We start from the raw sequence: 16,569 nt of genomic DNA on the forward strand, positions 1-16,569 counted from the left end.
TTCTGCCCTATGGACTCCCAGGGCCAACTCTGTTCTGGGGTCCAGGCTCCCCTCAGTCCTGTCTCAGGGCCCTCACCTTGGCTCAATGAAGGACCTGGGATTCACTCCCGTGCTCACCAGACACCCCGACCCTTATACCCCCTCCCTAGCCTCTCTGAGACCCCGCCCCGTACTCCCCTCCCCAGCGTCTCTGAGACCCGGATGTCAGGAAGTGCTGCACGTGCTCATCCCGCCCTTTGGCCTCCCAGGGCCAACTCTGTTCTGGGGTCCAGGCTCCCCTCAGTCCTCCCTCAGGGCCCTCACCTTGACTCCACGGAGGACCTGGGATTCTCTCCCGTGCCCACCAGACACCCCGACCCTTATTCCCCCTCCCTAGCCTCTCTGAGACCCCGCCCCGTGCTCCCCCTCCCCAGCGTCTCTGAGACCCGGATGTCAGGAAGTGCTGTACGTGCTCATTCTGCCCTATGGCCTCCCAGGGCCAACTCTGTTCTGGGGTCCAGGCTCCCCTCAGTCCTCCCTCAGGCCCTGGGAAGTGATTAGCCCATGAGGGGGGAGCCCTCATGAATGAGATTACCTCCCTTTTAAAAGAGGCCCCAGACGGCTGCCTCATCCTCTTGTGCCATGTGAGAAGATGGCTAGTTGATACAGCTAGACAAGAAACCAGTCCATATAAAGAAGAGCTTTATTACTATTATTTATTACTCAGCCGTACAAAGGAACGCAATTGGGTCATTTGTAGAGATGTGGATGGATCTAGAGACTGTCATACAGAGTGAAGGAAGTCAGAAAGAGAGAAACAAATATCGTGTATTAATGCACATATGTGGAACCTAGATAAATGGTACAGATGAACCGGTTTGCAGGGCAGAAATAGAGACACAGATGTAGAGCACAAACATATGGGCACCAAGGTGAGAAAATGGTGGGGGCGGGCGGGGGGTGTGATGAATTGGGAGATTGGGATTGACATATGTACGCTAATATGTATAAAATGGGTAACTCATAAGAACCTGCTGTATAAAAAAATACATAAAATAAAATTCAAAAGTTAAAACAAACCAAAGAAATAAGAATAGGTTTATGACATTATCAATCACAGTAGAAAACCACCTGTAAAGACAAATGGACGTACTTGCCACAATGGGCTCTGCATCGCCAAGTTCGCTCCCCCAACTCCGCAGCCTTGCAGGAGGCCTTCCTATTGGTGGAAGGCCAATGGGCGTGTCTTTTGCTTCCGGAGGCGCCAAGCCTTGGGACCTCAGGCCCTCAGTGCGCATGGCTACTGCTGCTTCGGTAGCAGAGCGCCTCCTCACGTGCTCTTCTGATCCAACCAGTTTCTCGGTAAAGAGACGTCTAGAACTTTCTCCCTCATCTTCCTGGGGCTTCCGGGAGCACCCGGAAGCCCACGTGGCGTTCGCACAGAGTGCCTGGGACAGTCGGCGGCACAGTTCCTGGCTGCTCTGCTGAGACGAGCTCTTCAGCCCCTCGTGAGCGGGACTCCGGAGCCATCCACAGAGTCAGAGCGAGTCAGGAGACAGGCGGGGGCTTTGCCGGGGGCTGGACTCCGCAGGTACCGGGGGCCCCGGGAAGGAGTGGAGGTCGGGGGAGGGCTACGGGCTGCTCGGTTGGGAGTGGGGGAGCGGCGGCGGAGGGTAGCGGGCTGAAGGGGGGCTGAGGGAAGGGTCCCCCAGTGAGCGGGTCAGAGGGGAGGACCGCTGGCTTCTGGGGTGGCTGGTGGGGGGCGTTCTGGAGTCGGGGTGCAGAGGGTGGGGCTAATGGCTAAGCGTGGGGGGGGGCCTGAGCGGAGGGCTTCCTGCTGGTCGGGTGGGGCCGGCCTTGGGGGCCAGAGGAGAGGACGACTGGCTGCGGGGGTGGGGAGGACGGGACGGGACAGGACGGGCGGGCCCCACCCCCGGGGCCGAGACGGGAGGGGAGGGCTAACGGCTGCTGCGTGTGGCGGGAGGAAGGCTGAGGCGGGGGTCGATGGGGAGGACTCCCGGGCGCGGGTGCGGTAGGCGTTAGGGGAGCTCCCGGCGGGGCGGGGCGTGGGGTGGGGGGGGAGGACGCTCGTGGCAGTTAGGGGGCTCCGGCTCCCGGGTGGGCGGGGGCAAGACGGGTGGGCTCTGCGTCTGGGGTACGAGAAGCGAGAGCCCCTGGCGCTGAGTGTGCTCGGGGGAGGACTCCCCGGTGTGGGGAGGTGAGAGAGGCAGTCTGACCTCTACGCATGGCGGGGCGCCCGGCTTCCAGGGCCCAGAGCGGAGCGCCACCAGCTGGTGGGTGGGGGAGGGTGTATGGAGGGGATGCAGTGCGAGGGGTCGGGGAGGAGCCGCCTGGCCACGGGGGGGCGTAAGTGAAGCTGAGAGGGGGAGGCGCTGGGGCTGCTGTGATCTGGTGGAGGCTGTTGGCCATGGCAGATGGATTTGTGGGGGTCCAGGGAGGGGCTCTGGCCCACTGCATTAGGCATCGAGAGCTTCAGGTCGCCTCTGTCCGGGTGGCACAGGAATTGCAGAGGTGGGTGGGCAGGGCAAGACCCTGGCCTCCACACAGAGTACACAGATTCTTTACGAGGGTGCTTTGCACATTCACCCGGACACGCCATACCAGAGTTGTAAAACAGTCTCCATAAATTTAGCAGTATTGCAAGTTTCCATGATAAGTTTTCTCATCACGGGGAATTTTATTTGATGGTACTAATGATAATATATCTTCAAATATTGGGAAACCCATGGATCAAAGAGAAAAATCACAGAGGGACTTAGAAAATATTTCCAAGTGAATACTAAAAAAGCACAACTTACCAAAATTAGTGGGAGGCAGCAAAAAGCGACAGGAGGAAACTGTATTCCTCTAAATGCTTCTGTTAGAAAAGAGTCAGGACATAAAATCAGTGAGCCAACAGTCCATTGAGAGATGCTAGAAGAAGAAGAGCAAAGGAAACATAAAATGAAGTAATAAGAGAGCTAAGAGAGGAAATCAGTGATAGAAAGCAAATTATGGACACGGTGAACGAAGCCATGCGCTTCTTTCAAAAGAGCAAGGAAACCGAGCAAGTCCTACAACGATGAATCACGGAAACGTAGAAAGAACGCTGATCCCCAATATGAGGAATGAAAGAGGGCCAACGTTACGGATCAGATGTACATTAACAAAGAGGATATAGGGGAATATTATGGGACATTATGGAAATGTTTATGCTAACAAATTGGAAGACTTGAAAAATTCCTTGGGAAAAAGGCAGCTTCCTAAAACTGAGGCCAGAAATGTAGAAAAGGTGACGAGCCTTCTATCTGTCTTTTTTAAAAAAATTATTTTATTTTACTTTATTATTGTTTCTTGAGTCGTACGCAACAAGTGCTCTTTTGTTATTATTTTTAAATTTTATTTTTACTTTTGGCTGCGTTGGGTCTTTGTTGCTGCGCGCGGGCTTTCTCTAGGTGCAGCGAGCGGGGGCTACTCTTCGTTGCGGTGCGCAGGCCTCTCATTACGGTGGCTTCTCTTGTTGCAGAGCACGGGCTCCAGGCATGTGGGCTTCAGTAGTTGTGTCACGTGGACTCAGTAGTTGTGGCTCGTGGGCTCTAGAGCGCTGGGGTCAGTGGTTGTGGCGCGTGGGGTTAGTTGCTCCGCGGCTTGTGGGATCTTCCCGGACCGGGGATCGAACCTGTGTCCCCTGCACTGGCAGGTGGATTCTTAACCACTGAGCCACCAGGGAAGTCCCTAGCCTTCTATCTTGTAAATAAATGTAATTTATAAAAAAAGTTTCCTAAAGTCAAACAAACCAAACAGGGCAGGGAGGTGCTCCAGGCTGCTGCTGTGAGGGGCACTAGGGTGGGCTGTGTGGCACAAACATGATTCTCTCCTCTTTGCACCCACAGGCCGATTCCCACACTTCAACAGCCTGTGCACACCTGTTTGATCGCTTCCCCCCACCCTCAGGTCCTCGAAGATGGCGATGGCTCTGGCGGTATTGCGGGACTGGTGCAGGTCGATGGGCGTGAACGCTCAGCGATCTCTGCTCATCCTGGGAATCCCAGATGACTGCAAAGACCAGGAATTCCAGGAGGTTGTGCAGGCTGCCCTGCGTTCCCTGGGCAGGTACCGAGTGCTGGGCAAGGTCTACAGAAAGGAGCTGGGGTCGAGTGTTGCCCTGGTCGAGTTTGCTGAGTGTTTAAATCGAAGCTTGCTCCCCCGCCAAATACCAGGCAAGGGAGGGCCCTGGACTGTGGTCTGCCTGCCCCAGGCCCCTGATGCTGATTCACAGGATAGACCCAATTGCCCTGCGCAGCCCCAGGGACAAGCAGTGGTTGGCAGGGCGGGTGAGGCAGGAACTGCAGGTCACTCAGGAACTGCAGGGGAGGAGGAAGCTGCAGGGGAGGCGGGAGTCGCAGGTATGGAGGGAGACACAGGTGAGGAGGAAGCCTTAGGTGAGGAGGGAGCTGAAGGGGAGGAGGGAGCTGAAGGTGAGGCGGGAGCTTCAGGTGAGGAGGGAGCTGCAGGTGAGGAGGGAGCTGAAGGTGAGGAGGGAGGTGCAGGTGAGAAGGGAGCTGCAGGTGAGGAGGGAGATGAAGGTGAGGAGGGAGGTGCAGGTGAGAAGGGAGCTGCAGGCGAGGAGGGAGCTGAAGGTGAGGAGGGAGCTGCAGGTGAGGAGGGAGCCTCAGGTGAGGCAGGAGCCGCAGGTGAGGAGGGAGCCTCAGATGAGGCGGGAGCTGCAGGCGAGGAAGGAGCTGCAGGTGAAGCAGGAGATGAAGGTGAAGCAGGAGCTGAGTCAGATGAGGAAGGAGCTGCAGGTGACGACGGAACCTCAGGTGAGGCAGGAGTTGCAGGTGAGGCAGGAGCTGCAGGTGAGGAAGGAGCTGCAGGTGAAGCAGGAGATGAAGGTGAAGCAGGAGCTGAGTCAGATGAGGAAGGAGCTGCAGGTGAGGAGGGAGCTGAAGGTGAGGAGGGAGCTGAAGGTGAGGAGGGAGCTGCAGGTGAGGAGGGAGCTGCAGGTGCGGAAGGAGCTGAGGGTGAAGCAGGAGCTGAGGGTCAAGCAGGAGCTGAAGGTCAAGCAGGAGCTGAAGGTGAAGCAGGAGCTGAGTCAGATGAGGAAGGAGCTGCAGGTTACAGAAATGTTGCAGGCGTGGCAGGACTTCTGAGTATGGCAGGACCCACGGGCGGGGCAATGGCTGCGCCTGAGGAAGCAGTTGTGACAGCGGCAGGCGCCATGGGTGAGGCAGGGCCCGGGACCCAGCAGTGGAGGCAGGCCTCGCAGCCCGTGCTGGACAGCATGGGCTACCAGGAGCTGGGAACCTTCTCTGGGATGGAAGAGCCGGGCCACGGGGAAGGGTCCTCTGAGAGCTGGCTGGAGCAGGCCAGCCACACGCTGCACCTGTGGCGCCACGTGTCTGAGAGGGAGAGGAGGAGGAGGCTGGTGGAGAGCTTGCGCGGCCCCGCGCTGGACCTCCTGCACGGCCTCCTGGCGGAAGATCCCGAGCTGGCTGCCCAGGACTGCCTGGCCGCGCTGGTGCAGGTGTTTGGGAACAAGGACCCCCGGGGGAGTGCTCGGCTGAAGTTCGTGACCTGTGCCCAGCGGCCCCAGGAGACTCTCTCTGCGTACGTGATGCGCCTGGAAGGCCTGCTGCAGTCGGCCCTGGAGAAGGGGGCCATCCACCCGGCCATGGCGGACCAGGCGCGCGCCCGGCAGGTGCTGATGCGGGCCCGGCTGAACGACACGCTCCGGGACACGCTGAGGAGGAGGCGGCTGATGAGGAGGCCTCCCGGCTTTGCGGAGATGCTGCGGCTCATCCAGAAGACCGAGGCCTGGGACGCCGACCCGGCTAGCAGGGAGCACTTCCCAGGGCAGGAAGAGGCCCGTGTGGACGTTGGAGTCCTGGCAGCAGCCGCCCAGGCCGCCCCGGCCCATGAGGCCATCACCGCAGGCACCACTGCACATGGCACCAAGGCCTCCCCGGCCGGTGAAGATAGCACCGCCCAGGCCGCCCGTTCCAAGGAAGGGCGCGCCGAGGACCACCCGGCACGTGAGGAGGCCAGTGCGGCAGTTGCCGGCACTGCCCAGGCTGGCGAGGCGGCCCCTGAAGACCATGGTGCCACCAGGGCAGCCCCTGAAGACCATGGTGCCGCCAGGGCAGCCCCTGGCCCTGGGGAGACCAGCAAGGCGTCCACGGCCACTCAGGAAGATGGAAGTGCTGCCGCCCCTGCGGGCCTAGGTCAGGCAGGACCCTCAGATGCCCCCGGGGTCCCCATGCCTGGCCGGATGGGCAGTGCTTCCCCGGTGGCCCCAGGAGGTCCTGGCTGGGAGCCAGAGGGCCTCGCCCAGGCAGGAGGCCAGGAGGCCGAGGAGACCCCCGAGGAGGGGCTCAAGCCCATCCCAGAAGAGCCGGGAAATGAGGACGGGGCTGCAGAGATGAGCCCCCCGGGGTCCACCTCGGGCCAGTAGGCTCAGCAGGCCCCAGGGCCCCCACGCTTGGAGGCAGGGGGAGGCCAGGCCTGGCAGCCTACTGGCCCCATATTAGGGGCCACTCCAGGTGCCTGGGCCTCCCTCCTGAGAGGGGACCCCTATTCATCATCCCCTGGGGCAGGTTGCTCCCTGTACTGGCAAGCCCAAATGTGTCCCTGTAGGCCCCAGAGGGACCCAGGTGTCAAGGAACCCCCCAGCCCCCGCTCCCCTCCCCCCAACACACACACCCTAGCCATCGTGCCCCCGCAGAGCCCTGAGGTGCGCCACGTGCCAGCCAAGGCTCTGGTCTCTGTGGGCCAGTGTCGTGAGCTCAACGTGTGCTTTCTGGGCATAGATTCAGGCCCAGCGCTGCCTGTTGTTGTGGAAATGTGCATGTGTTATCCTCTGAGCAGTTCCCCCAAGCCCTGCGCGGCGTGGAGACCCCGAGCCCAGTCCCAGGAGCCGGCGGGAAGGACGGGATGGACGAGGTCACAGCCAGCGCCCACCCCAGGACCTGGGAGCCCACCTGCGACCTTCGAAGGAAGACCTTGACCGGGGCTGCAGGAGGTCTGCGGGAGGCCCCCCAGGGCTTGTGTTCTGCTGGGTCACCCCGTTGTTCCTCGGGACTCCACGTCCCCGGCTCGGTGGCGTGCGCCCTGCTGTGGGACTGTCCTGTGCCCGCCGTAGGGCAGGGCCAGGCCCCGGGCATGTGGGCCAGAAATGGAGGGTCTGCCCTGGGGGGAGCGGGTATGGCCGGCGCCCATCTTCCTGGCGAGAGGCCACCCGCGGGGCCCTCAGGAAGGGAGACTGTGGGGAGATGGAGGGCCGCCGGGTGGGGTGTAGCGGAGGCACCTTTTTGAGGACCCTGGGTGGGGCCGGGACCCGTGAGCTCCGGTGGCCGTTAGAAGTTCCTCTGTGTGTTGTTATGCCCTGTGTTCAATGGTTTCAGTCAATGTTTCTCTTTAATAAATTTCCCTGAACGTTTCATCTGAGTCTGGCCTCTGCTGTGGGTAATGGAGGGAAAGGGCTGCTGCGGGTGAGGGCGGGGGTCCAGAGTCCGATTCCTGCTCAGCACCCATGGGACAGCTCTCCAGGGAGAGGGTAAGGTAGGCACTTTGCAGCCCCAGACATTGTGAGGGTTTTTCTTCCAGTTCATGGGTGAATTGTAAAGTTTTAGCGCCCTTGACCGTGGGCCGCGTCTCGGGCGATGCTCGTGCTTGAAATCATGGGTGCTGTGCACGGCCCGGAAGGCCAGGGGACACACAGGAGGACTTCTGACCTCGTGGGTCACACGTGGGTCCGTGCACGTCTGCCTGGCCCGGGGGCTCCGGGACCAGAAGGCCGTGGCCGGTTTGCACGAGCGCTCGGCCTGTGGCTCTGCACCCGTGCACGAGTGTCTTCGTGCCCCCTGCGATGACGGGCGTGAAGCAGGAGGCTGACATGCTGACGGGCCTGCCCTTTATGATGTCACTTCCTGGCTGGGCTGTGCTGTCACCCCCGAGCAACCGGAGCACTTCTGTGAGGGGCTGAGCGGGAGTGTGAGCCCAGGGTGCTGCCGGCCGCGCTGCACTGTCCCGTTTACGTGGCGGAGGGGCACGCCGCGCTCCGCATGGCTGCGGACGAGAAGGGCCCCGCCGCGGGCAGGGCGCCCGGCTTTGGCGAGGCGCCTCTTCCTCCCGACACAGCGGCTCCGGCCCTCGGCTCAGGGAGCTGCACCCCCCAGTCCCTCGCCCTGGACCAGCCCGTGCCCGCGGGGCACCCCGACCTCAGGCTGCTGCCTGGAGAAGCCGCTTTCCAGGATTTGACGGAAGAGCCTTTGTTGAAAAGGCCTCGCACCGCCTGCGAGGCCGTGTGGGAAGGCAGCCTGCTCTTCCACCCCTTTCCCAGGAAGTTGTGGACGAACGTCCACAGCAGTCGCTTTGCATCCATTGGGTGGAATGAAGACGGGACTTGCATAGGCGTCAACAGGCCGCTGTTTCAAAAGGAGGTTTTGGACAGGGGCGGCCTAGACAAGGTGTTCAAGACAGAACGTGTGGAGAGCTTCATCCGCCAGCTTAACCGCTATGGATTCAGCAAAGTGTACCAGGACATGCACACGTCCCTCTGCGTGACCAACCTGTCCACGAAGGAGCGGCCCGCCCACGTCCTGAGCGAGGTAAGGAGGGCGGGGGACGGCGGGGGAGGAGCCCTCTCCAGGGGCTGAGCCGCTGGGCCCGGGGGTGGGGGGCGGGTGCCAACCCCGGGGCCGCCTGGGACGGCGGCAGGCGTGTCGGGAGAGCTTCCTTTAAAGGTGGTACTTGGGCACCGGCGTGACGGCCGGAGCTGGCAGTGCCACGCGCTGTGTTGGGACGTTGTTATGGGGGGACCCGAAGCGTTCTCAGCACAAGGACGTCACTTCTCTCCTTCCTCCTTTTCCCTTTGGTGTGTCTGTGTGAGGTGATGCGTGTGAACTGGACCCCCTGTGGTGATCATTTCACAGCACACGCGGGCAAGGCGTCATCCTGTACTCCTGACACGTGGGCAGTGCCGCTCGTGCCTGACACGCAGTCACAGCGGGGGACAAGAGGACACTGCTGCAACGCTGGCCCTTCCCGTCCTCCTGCTCGGGGACAGTGGCCCGCCGGGGGGAGGGGGGAGGTCTGTGTGCCCCCTTGACTCCCATAGCTCCAGAGCATCACTTGAGTGGGGGCGCAGGTCCTTTCCTGGGAAGCAGTCAGCGTCCCCGGTCTGGCCCCTGGAGGTGCTGGCCAGGGAGCGATTCGGACACTTCCTTAGAAAGCTACCGAACCTTGTTGCAGTCTCGTACCTGCAAACGCCAAGTCCCCTTTCGTGGGCCTTGTACTCGTCCTAAGGGGCCATTTTCAGTCATTTTCCAAGGGCGAAAGGTGATGGTGAGTGAGCGAGTCTCGGGGATGTCAAAGCTGGGGCACAGCGTCCTGCTGGGACCGGGTCCCGCTTTCTCCAAAGAGGCCCTGGGTCGGCTGGGGGAGGGCGCCCAGGGGCCCAGCCAGGCGGCTGCTGCTTGCGAGCAACTCTTTTGTGACTCGGGGTTTCCTTTTCTCTCTCAACCGCGACCTCAGTTACACTTCTACCACAGTCCCCTGTTTCAGAGAGACTGCCCGCACCTCCTGGTGAGGATGAAGCCGAGAGTGCACACTAAACCAGCATCGGGGCAGGTGGACGGCGAGCCGGCAGCCCCGGGGCACCTCCCGGCGCCCAGCGCCGCGGAGCCGCAGGACGGCCTCCCACCGTCTCCTGAGCACATCCAGGGGACCCCGAGCTACCCGCAACTCGACCATGCCTCCGCCCTGGCCGGGACTGACTCTGTCGCTCCGGCCCCTCCTTGGACAGCAGCGGAGCCCCCCGCGCCAGATTCCAACGTGCAGGTTCTGGTCCCTCTAGTCCCTGTCCTGGCAGGGGTGGCCCAGCCAGCCGAGGTCCCCTGGCTCTGCTGCGCCTGGCCTCCCGCCCAGATGAGTCCTCCCTGGCCCGTGCCGGGCCTGGCCGCCGCACCCCCCCAAGTCCTCAGCCTTCCCCACCCCGCGCAGCTCCCGGGGGCCGCGCTGCTGCCTCTTGCGCACCCTGGATGCCTGAAGTGGCCGCCAGGCCTGCCGCCTCCCTGACCTTGATCCGTCGGCCGCTGAGCCACTTCTGCCATCGCTGCGTGGGCTCCCGCTCTTTCCTGGAATACCCGACCCCTCCAGGCAGACCCACAGAGGACCCTGACCAGGCAGACCCTGCAGACACACGGAGGTGGTAACGCGGCCAGAACCTTGCAGGGCAGTAAAGAGCACGGGGACATGAGAGCGATGTTCCACCCAACACGTGTTTGGCGCCTCCGTCCTGGGCGTGGCTGAGCAGTTGAGTCCCCTCAGCAGGAAACAATGACAGGTGACAGCCCACCCCCGGCCCAGTGCGGGCACCTAGCAGACACCTGGAGAAGCCCCTCAGACGCCCTGTGCCCACCCACTAGAAAGACCCTTGAAGGTCTGGACAAGCACAAGGAAGGCCCTGGCACCCGCGGCTTCACAGTTGCGGGGGCATCGTGTCCAGCAGGGTCTTGATTTGACAGATGAGAAGAGCTCAGGCCTCCCCTGGTCAGAGGCCTGAAAAGAGCCCTTACTGTCCTGAGACGCACAGGTGTGGAGGTGACGGTCCCTGGCAGGGGCCTGCGGGTGTTCAGTTTGGGGGTGCTCTCTGGTGTCTGGACAGCAGGATTGAGGTTTGCTTTTCACTGTGGGTCCTGCGTCTGGAGACATTTTCCTGGTTCTCTTTTCCTTGCCTTTCGAGCTAAACACTTCAAGGGCGCCATGCTCCACCACCCTCTGGGCGCTGGGGTGTCGCGCTTATACCGCGAGTCCTTGTGGTCAGCGCCCAGTGATGTGTACAGAGCACTGAAGGCCAGGGCGCACCCCCAGCTCACAGTTGCTGCCTCCACGTGTGGGGGATGGGCCGGGGGACCTGGCCAGGACTCTGTGGCTGTCACAGCGATAGGGCGACATCCCCTCCCAAACACTGCTAAGGAGGGGGCGGGGAGCGGGAATTGCCTGGAGTTCCAGGGGTTAGGACTCCATGCTTTCACTGCGGTGGCCCGGGTTCAATCCCTGGTCGGGGATCTAAGATCCCCCAAGCCTTGTGGGGTGGCCAGAAACACAGAAAAGAAAAAAAAGGTGGGTTGGGGGAGGAGGGGAAGTAGACCCAAGGTACCAGGAATGATCCAAGCACCAGCAGCCAGAGGAGCCCCGGGTCTGCCCGGGTGAGGGGTGGTCCCATCTGCCGCTCCCGTCTGTCACAATGCAACAGCTAGTGCACGTCAGGGGGGTCTCTTGAGCAGCCCAACAGCAGCGCCCCAAGTGAACGATGCAAAAATGGACAGAGGGGACGGAAGAAACCAGTCTACAGTAGAAGTGGGAGACTTCGGTCCCCCCTGTGATGGATTCAAATGGATCCCCCAGCTCCCACCCCAACCATTAAGTCCACCTGTTGCAGTGCTAATCCCAAGGTGCATATATTTGGAGATAGCACCCTTGGGGAAGTCAGTAAGGTTAAATGAGGTCACAAGGGTGGAACCCCAGTCCGACAAGAGCGGTGTCCTTTGGAAAAGAGGAAGAGACACCAAAGATCTCCCTCCCTCTCTCCCTCCCTCAGCCTCTCTTCCACCCTCCCACCCTCCCTCCCTCTCTCTCTCTCCCCCTACCTTTCTCCCCCTCTCTCTTTCCCTCCCTCGCCCCCCTCCCTTTCTCTCTCTCCCTCCCTCCCTCTCTCCCTTTCACTCTCTCCCTCCCTCCCCCTCTCTCCCTCCCTCCCTCTTTCTCTCTCTCTTTCTCCCTCCTCCCCTTCTATGGTCCTGTCCATCCCTCTCTCTCCCTCCCTCCCTCCTTTCCTCCCTTTGTCTCTGCCCCTTTCTCTCCCTCCCTCCCTCTTTCTCTCTCTCTCCCTCCCTCCCTCTCTCTCCCTTTCACTCTCTCCCTCCCTCCACCTCTCTCCCTCCTCCCTCCCTCTTTCCCTCCCTTTGTCTCTCCCCCTTTCCCTCCCTCCCTCCCTCTTTCTCTCTTGCTCTCTCTCTCTCTCTCTCCCTCCCTCCCTCCCTCTCTCTCCCTTTCACTCTCTCCCTCCCTCCACCTCTCTCCTACCCTCCCTCCTTCCCTCCCTTTGTCTCTCCCCCTTCCCCTCCCTCCCTCCCTCGTTCTCTCTCGCTCTCCCTCCCTCCCTCCCTACCCCCCCCCAACCTGTTCAGAGAAGCAGCCAAGTGAGGGACCAAGAGAAAACCAGCTGTCTGCGAGCCAGGAAGAGACGCCTTCCCTCACCTGAGACTGCACTTTGCAGCCAGTTGAGGTTGGACTTCTAGCCACCAGGACTGGCACCCAGTACATTTCTGTAGTTTTAGCCACCTCCTCTGTGGGACTTTGCTATGGCAGCTCTAAGCAGACTAACACAGCCTGCTTTCATTATGGGTACAGCGACCAGACAGCACCGCAGTAAGGGAATCACAGATTTGAACAGCACTGTACAAAGACTAGGTCTCATGACATGTGTAGACTATTAGCCCCAAGAACAGAGTAGACACGTGCTCGTCAAGCGTACCTAGAACGTTCTCCAGGGTACTCCACGCGTCAGGCCACACAGCATCCCTCAGTAAACTTAAGGGGATACAAACAAAAGGGCTGAAATCATACAAAGTATGTCCTCTGGCCAAAATAGAGTGAAATTAGACCTCAATAACAGAAGGAAATGTGGGAAATCTGCAAAGAGAGGGAAATTGAGCCGTGCGTCCCCAAATAACCGCATTAGTCTGGGACGATGCCAAATCCCACAGCACAGGATGAGGGGCTGAAACAGCAGACACAGATTCTCACGGTGGTTCCGACCAGGAGGCCGAGAGGGAGGGTCCAGCAGGGGTGGCTTGTACTGCGGCCGGTCTCCTTGGTCGCAGGTGGCCGTGCTCTTACCGCCCCTCACGTGGTCACCCTCTGTGCACGCACCCCCAGCCCCTGCCTTCTCTCCTTGCGTGTGCTGATCCGCTCTTCCCTCAAGGGCACCAGCCATCTTGGATTAGACCTCATCCTAATGGCCTCATTTCAACCTAAGAACCACTAACTCCAGTCACAGTGACATTCTGAGGTTCTAGGGGATTGGGGCTTCAACATGCAAATTTTGGGGGGACGCAGCTCAGTCCATAACAATAGCCCAGGGAACGTACAAGACATCACAAGGGAAACTAGAAAATACTTTGAAATGAAGAAAACACATACCAAAGGCCCCAGGACTTATGGCACGCGGCCAAAGAGGCACTTGGGACCTAAAGCTGCAAACACCCGTGTTCCAATGGAGGCGACACCTCAGATCAACCGCCTCATCTTGAACGGGGACAAGCGAGAAGACGAGGAAGGCGAGCCCAAGCATTCTGACAACAAATGTTCACGAGAAAAGAAAAACTGCGCTAATCCACGTACGCGGGGATCCCAAGACGTGCACTGGTCGGGAATCCTCACAACATGGGGGAGGGCGCATCCTTCTTACACACTCAGTAACAAGAGCTACAGCCACCGACCACTTCATTTGCACAGGCTTTTTACAAGCAGGTCACATCATGGGGAAACCCTCACCAATGCTTTTGCCTGGTACTGTTAGGAGGCCCATTTTACAGATGGAGAAATCGAGGCGTAGGGAGTCTCCATGATTTGATCAGCTTGTCACTAGAAGGACTCTTATTCAAGCTAAGCATCATATGCGTGCAGAGACCCATCCCCGCACTGGCCTGACCTGTCTCCCCAACAGTCAAGGGGGATTCAGCTGTCCTCCACGGGGTCCTACTACCTGACGCCTCAGGCCACATAATGGAGAAAACACAGGGAAGCCAGGCGTTAGTGCCCATGAGAGCCTGACACTGGATTCTGCCCACGTGGCCTCCCCAGCCCCATCAGGTCACCATCTCTCGTGAAAGGGACACGAGGGCCAGGGAGGAGGGTGAGGGTCTAGGACTGAGGGCGTGAGGATGGAGAAGGGCCCCGGACGTGGGGGTCCGAGGCACGGCCCTCTGAAGGCGGCTCCTATGCTCAGGCTTGGGCCCTGCTCTCTCCTTCCACTGCCCACTCTGCTCCCTTCTGTCCCAGCGGCGTGGTGGCCCCACGTTCTCCTGCAGGCTCACTTCCCCGGGCACACTGGCTGTCAGGCAGGCGGCAAGCCTGCATTCAAAGCACGGGGACCGCCGGGCTGGAGGACTCTCCGCATCCCCACGGGGCGTGAGTGTCTGTGCCCTTCAGGGCCCTGCGGATGCCCCTCCTCCTGGATGCTTGCTCACACGTGGCTTTACACCCTGCTGCTGTCTTGTGAATGTCACTTGGCTTCACACCCTGCATCCCGCCACCAACCCAGCCCTATCCCTGTGCCCAGCCCCAGCTCAGGGACCACGGGCAGGCACAGGCCCGGGCCCCGCACTTGCTCACAAAGGCCCCTAAAGCAGCAGCCGGCGACATTTGCCACAGAGGAGGGTAGGCGAGAGCCAGGCAGGAGGTCAGCCCTTTGCCAAGGAGGCTGGAGCTCAGAGCAGACTTTAGCTGGGGCTGGGGAATGGGGGCTTCTCGGGAAACAGGGCCACGGCTGAGACAACTCACACCAGCCCCTCAGGGGGCAGGCTCAGCGCACGTAGAGAACGTCAGAGCTTCCCGCTGATGGGCAGCAGCTCCCGTGTGCCCTGCGCCGCCCTGGTCAGGACTGGCTGTGTGCCGGGGTGGTGTGTGCTCGTCCAGAGTCTACTGGGGAGGGCGCTGCTGCCCCCCTGAAAAGTGTCTCCCTGAATGTCCCTGGGGCGCTCTTGGCGTGTCCCGGCCGCTGCTGCGCTGCCTGCCACGGCCGTCCCTGGGCTAGCACTGCCCCCCATCAGTCAGTTCACTGCACGAACAGGCACTAGGAATCCCTGCTTTCCCCCGGGAGTGCTTACCATTTGTGATGACAAAATCCCCTTCTTTTCCGGCAGGAGTGTCTGAGCAGGTTCCATTGGCCCTGAAATTCTCCACCTTTTCCAAGTGCCCACCTGCTATATGGCAGGTGCTTCAAATCCAGGATCCCACGTAATGTTCACGTTGTCGTACGGCGCTCAGCAGGGAGGGCTGCCTCTTTAGCCCCCGGCGCCGTCTGCACCTCCCACTGCAGTGACCTCCCAATCCCATTAGGCCCAGGAGTTGCCCCTTCCTTTCGATGCCAGGTCACAGCCCAAACCTGTGGGTCTCTGATGCCGCCATATTTCTGCACCTGCCTGAACGCGGGGACACTGGCGGACGTTGCTTCTTAGTGGCTAGGACTTATTTCTAGTATTATTCTGATCCCAGACTCTGTCCTTCTCCCCTCTGGAAATTGCTTTCTTTTCATGACATCTCAGAGAATTTGCAGCTCCATAGGAAACGGAATAGAAAACCAGTCAAAATTGCTGTTCTGTGTGTTTTACTCCTGGAGGATATATTATTCAATTTGGATGTGTGTGTGTGTGTCTGTCGGCATGGAGGGAAGGGTGGTGATTTCCCCAGCTGGGTGCAGCTCACGCAAAGCTCCCAGGATTCCAGTCACACGGCGACTCCTTTCCACTTCGGCAGCCTCTCTTCTTTCAAACCCCCTATTTTCATTCATTTCATCCCACTGAAATCTAGACCTTGCTCACAAGTGGCCAAAGTAAACTCCAGGTGACTAAAATGGTCGTTTCCATACAGTTGGTAATTGGCTCTCCCAGGGCAGGGAGAGGAGGGCCAGCCCCGGGAATACCGAGCAGGGCTTCAAAGAGCAAGACCCTCATTTCTCTGGAAATCCTTGCAGATGGCGGCTATGAAACACCTACCTCTTCACTGTGGCCCACTGCAATGCAACAAGAGCCAGCACCCCTTCCTTCCTGCCCCAGGGCGAGATTTCTCTCGGCTTTATCCACGACCCAGAAGGACATCTCACAGCAATGTCCCATTTCAGACTTTCCCCTGCAACCCAAGACACACCCTCTGCATGTCTGGCTGCTGCCACCACCCAGCTTCATCACCATCACCTCCCACAGAAGGAACCCCCACTTCCCAAAGGCCCGAAGTGCCCTGGCTCGGGGCACTTAACACTCCAGGGCTCGCTCCTGGAGCCCCACCGCCTCGTCCCATGTTGTCTTATTCTGTGGGACTTAGGGGACGTCTCACCACCTTCCTCATGTGACAGTGGCTCCTAGACCATCACTCTAGGTGTGGGTGTGTCCTGCTTTTCCTAGCGTTCCCGCTACTAACACAGGCCCTTCCGGAGAGCAGAGGCTCCGTGGAGGTCTGCGGAATAAACAAGCCGGTGGGCAGGGGGCTTATTGACGCAGATGAACCTTCTCCTACTTTCTTAAAATACCCGTGCAAATCCAACTCAACAGAGATAGTTCGTTTTATTTACAGAATGACAGACAAGACAGGGAAGCAAGAATTGGAACAACAATGACTCTTATTTTCTATTTCTTCCCCCATCTATATCACTGCTAAGGACTTCCACATTTCCAGAGCAGTTCTGATTCCAATTCCCTGTTATCTTGTACACGGTCACAAAACGAACTGGGAGATTTCCCAACCTCTCTTACAAAACAGCAAAACTCTTGTTCTTGAACTGAATTAGTGCAAATGCCTGTGGGATTA

The 16,569-nt window shown here is 59.7% G+C and overlaps 3 protein-coding genes across 3 annotated transcripts; all 3 read left to right on the forward strand.

Moving 5' to 3' along the window:
• The first annotated feature begins 3,286 nt into the window (after window positions 1-3,286).
• LOC137218134 (paraneoplastic antigen Ma6E-like) lies at window positions 3,287-4,695 on the forward strand. The gene is made up of 2 exons (XM_067724936.1): window positions 3,287-4,565; window positions 4,682-4,695. The coding sequence occupies exons 1-2, from the start codon at window positions 3,944-3,946 to the stop codon at window positions 4,693-4,695; spliced, it is 636 nt and encodes a 211-aa protein (XP_067581037.1). The 5' UTR covers window positions 3,287-3,943.
• A 308-nt stretch (window positions 4,696-5,003) lies between these two features.
• LOC137218138 (paraneoplastic antigen Ma6F-like) lies at window positions 5,004-7,418 on the forward strand. Its single transcript, XM_067724940.1, has one exon. The coding sequence runs from the start codon at window positions 5,135-5,137 to the stop codon at window positions 6,431-6,433; it is 1,299 nt and encodes a 432-aa protein (XP_067581041.1). The 5' UTR covers window positions 5,004-5,134; the 3' UTR covers window positions 6,434-7,418.
• Window positions 7,419-8,042: 624 nt separating this feature from the next.
• Window positions 8,043-10,056, forward strand: LOC137218135 (heat shock transcription factor, X-linked-like). The gene is made up of 2 exons (XM_067724937.1): window positions 8,043-8,588; window positions 9,544-10,056. Exons 1-2 carry the CDS (start codon window positions 8,043-8,045, stop codon window positions 10,054-10,056), a joined length of 1,059 nt encoding a protein of 352 aa, XP_067581038.1.
• The last annotated feature ends 6,513 nt before the right edge of the window (window positions 10,057-16,569 follow it).

This window comes from Pseudorca crassidens, unplaced genomic scaffold, assembly GCF_039906515.1.
Source record: "Pseudorca crassidens isolate mPseCra1 unplaced genomic scaffold, mPseCra1.hap1 Scaffold_228, whole genome shotgun sequence".
Lineage (NCBI taxonomy): Eukaryota > Metazoa > Chordata > Mammalia > Artiodactyla > Delphinidae > Pseudorca > Pseudorca crassidens.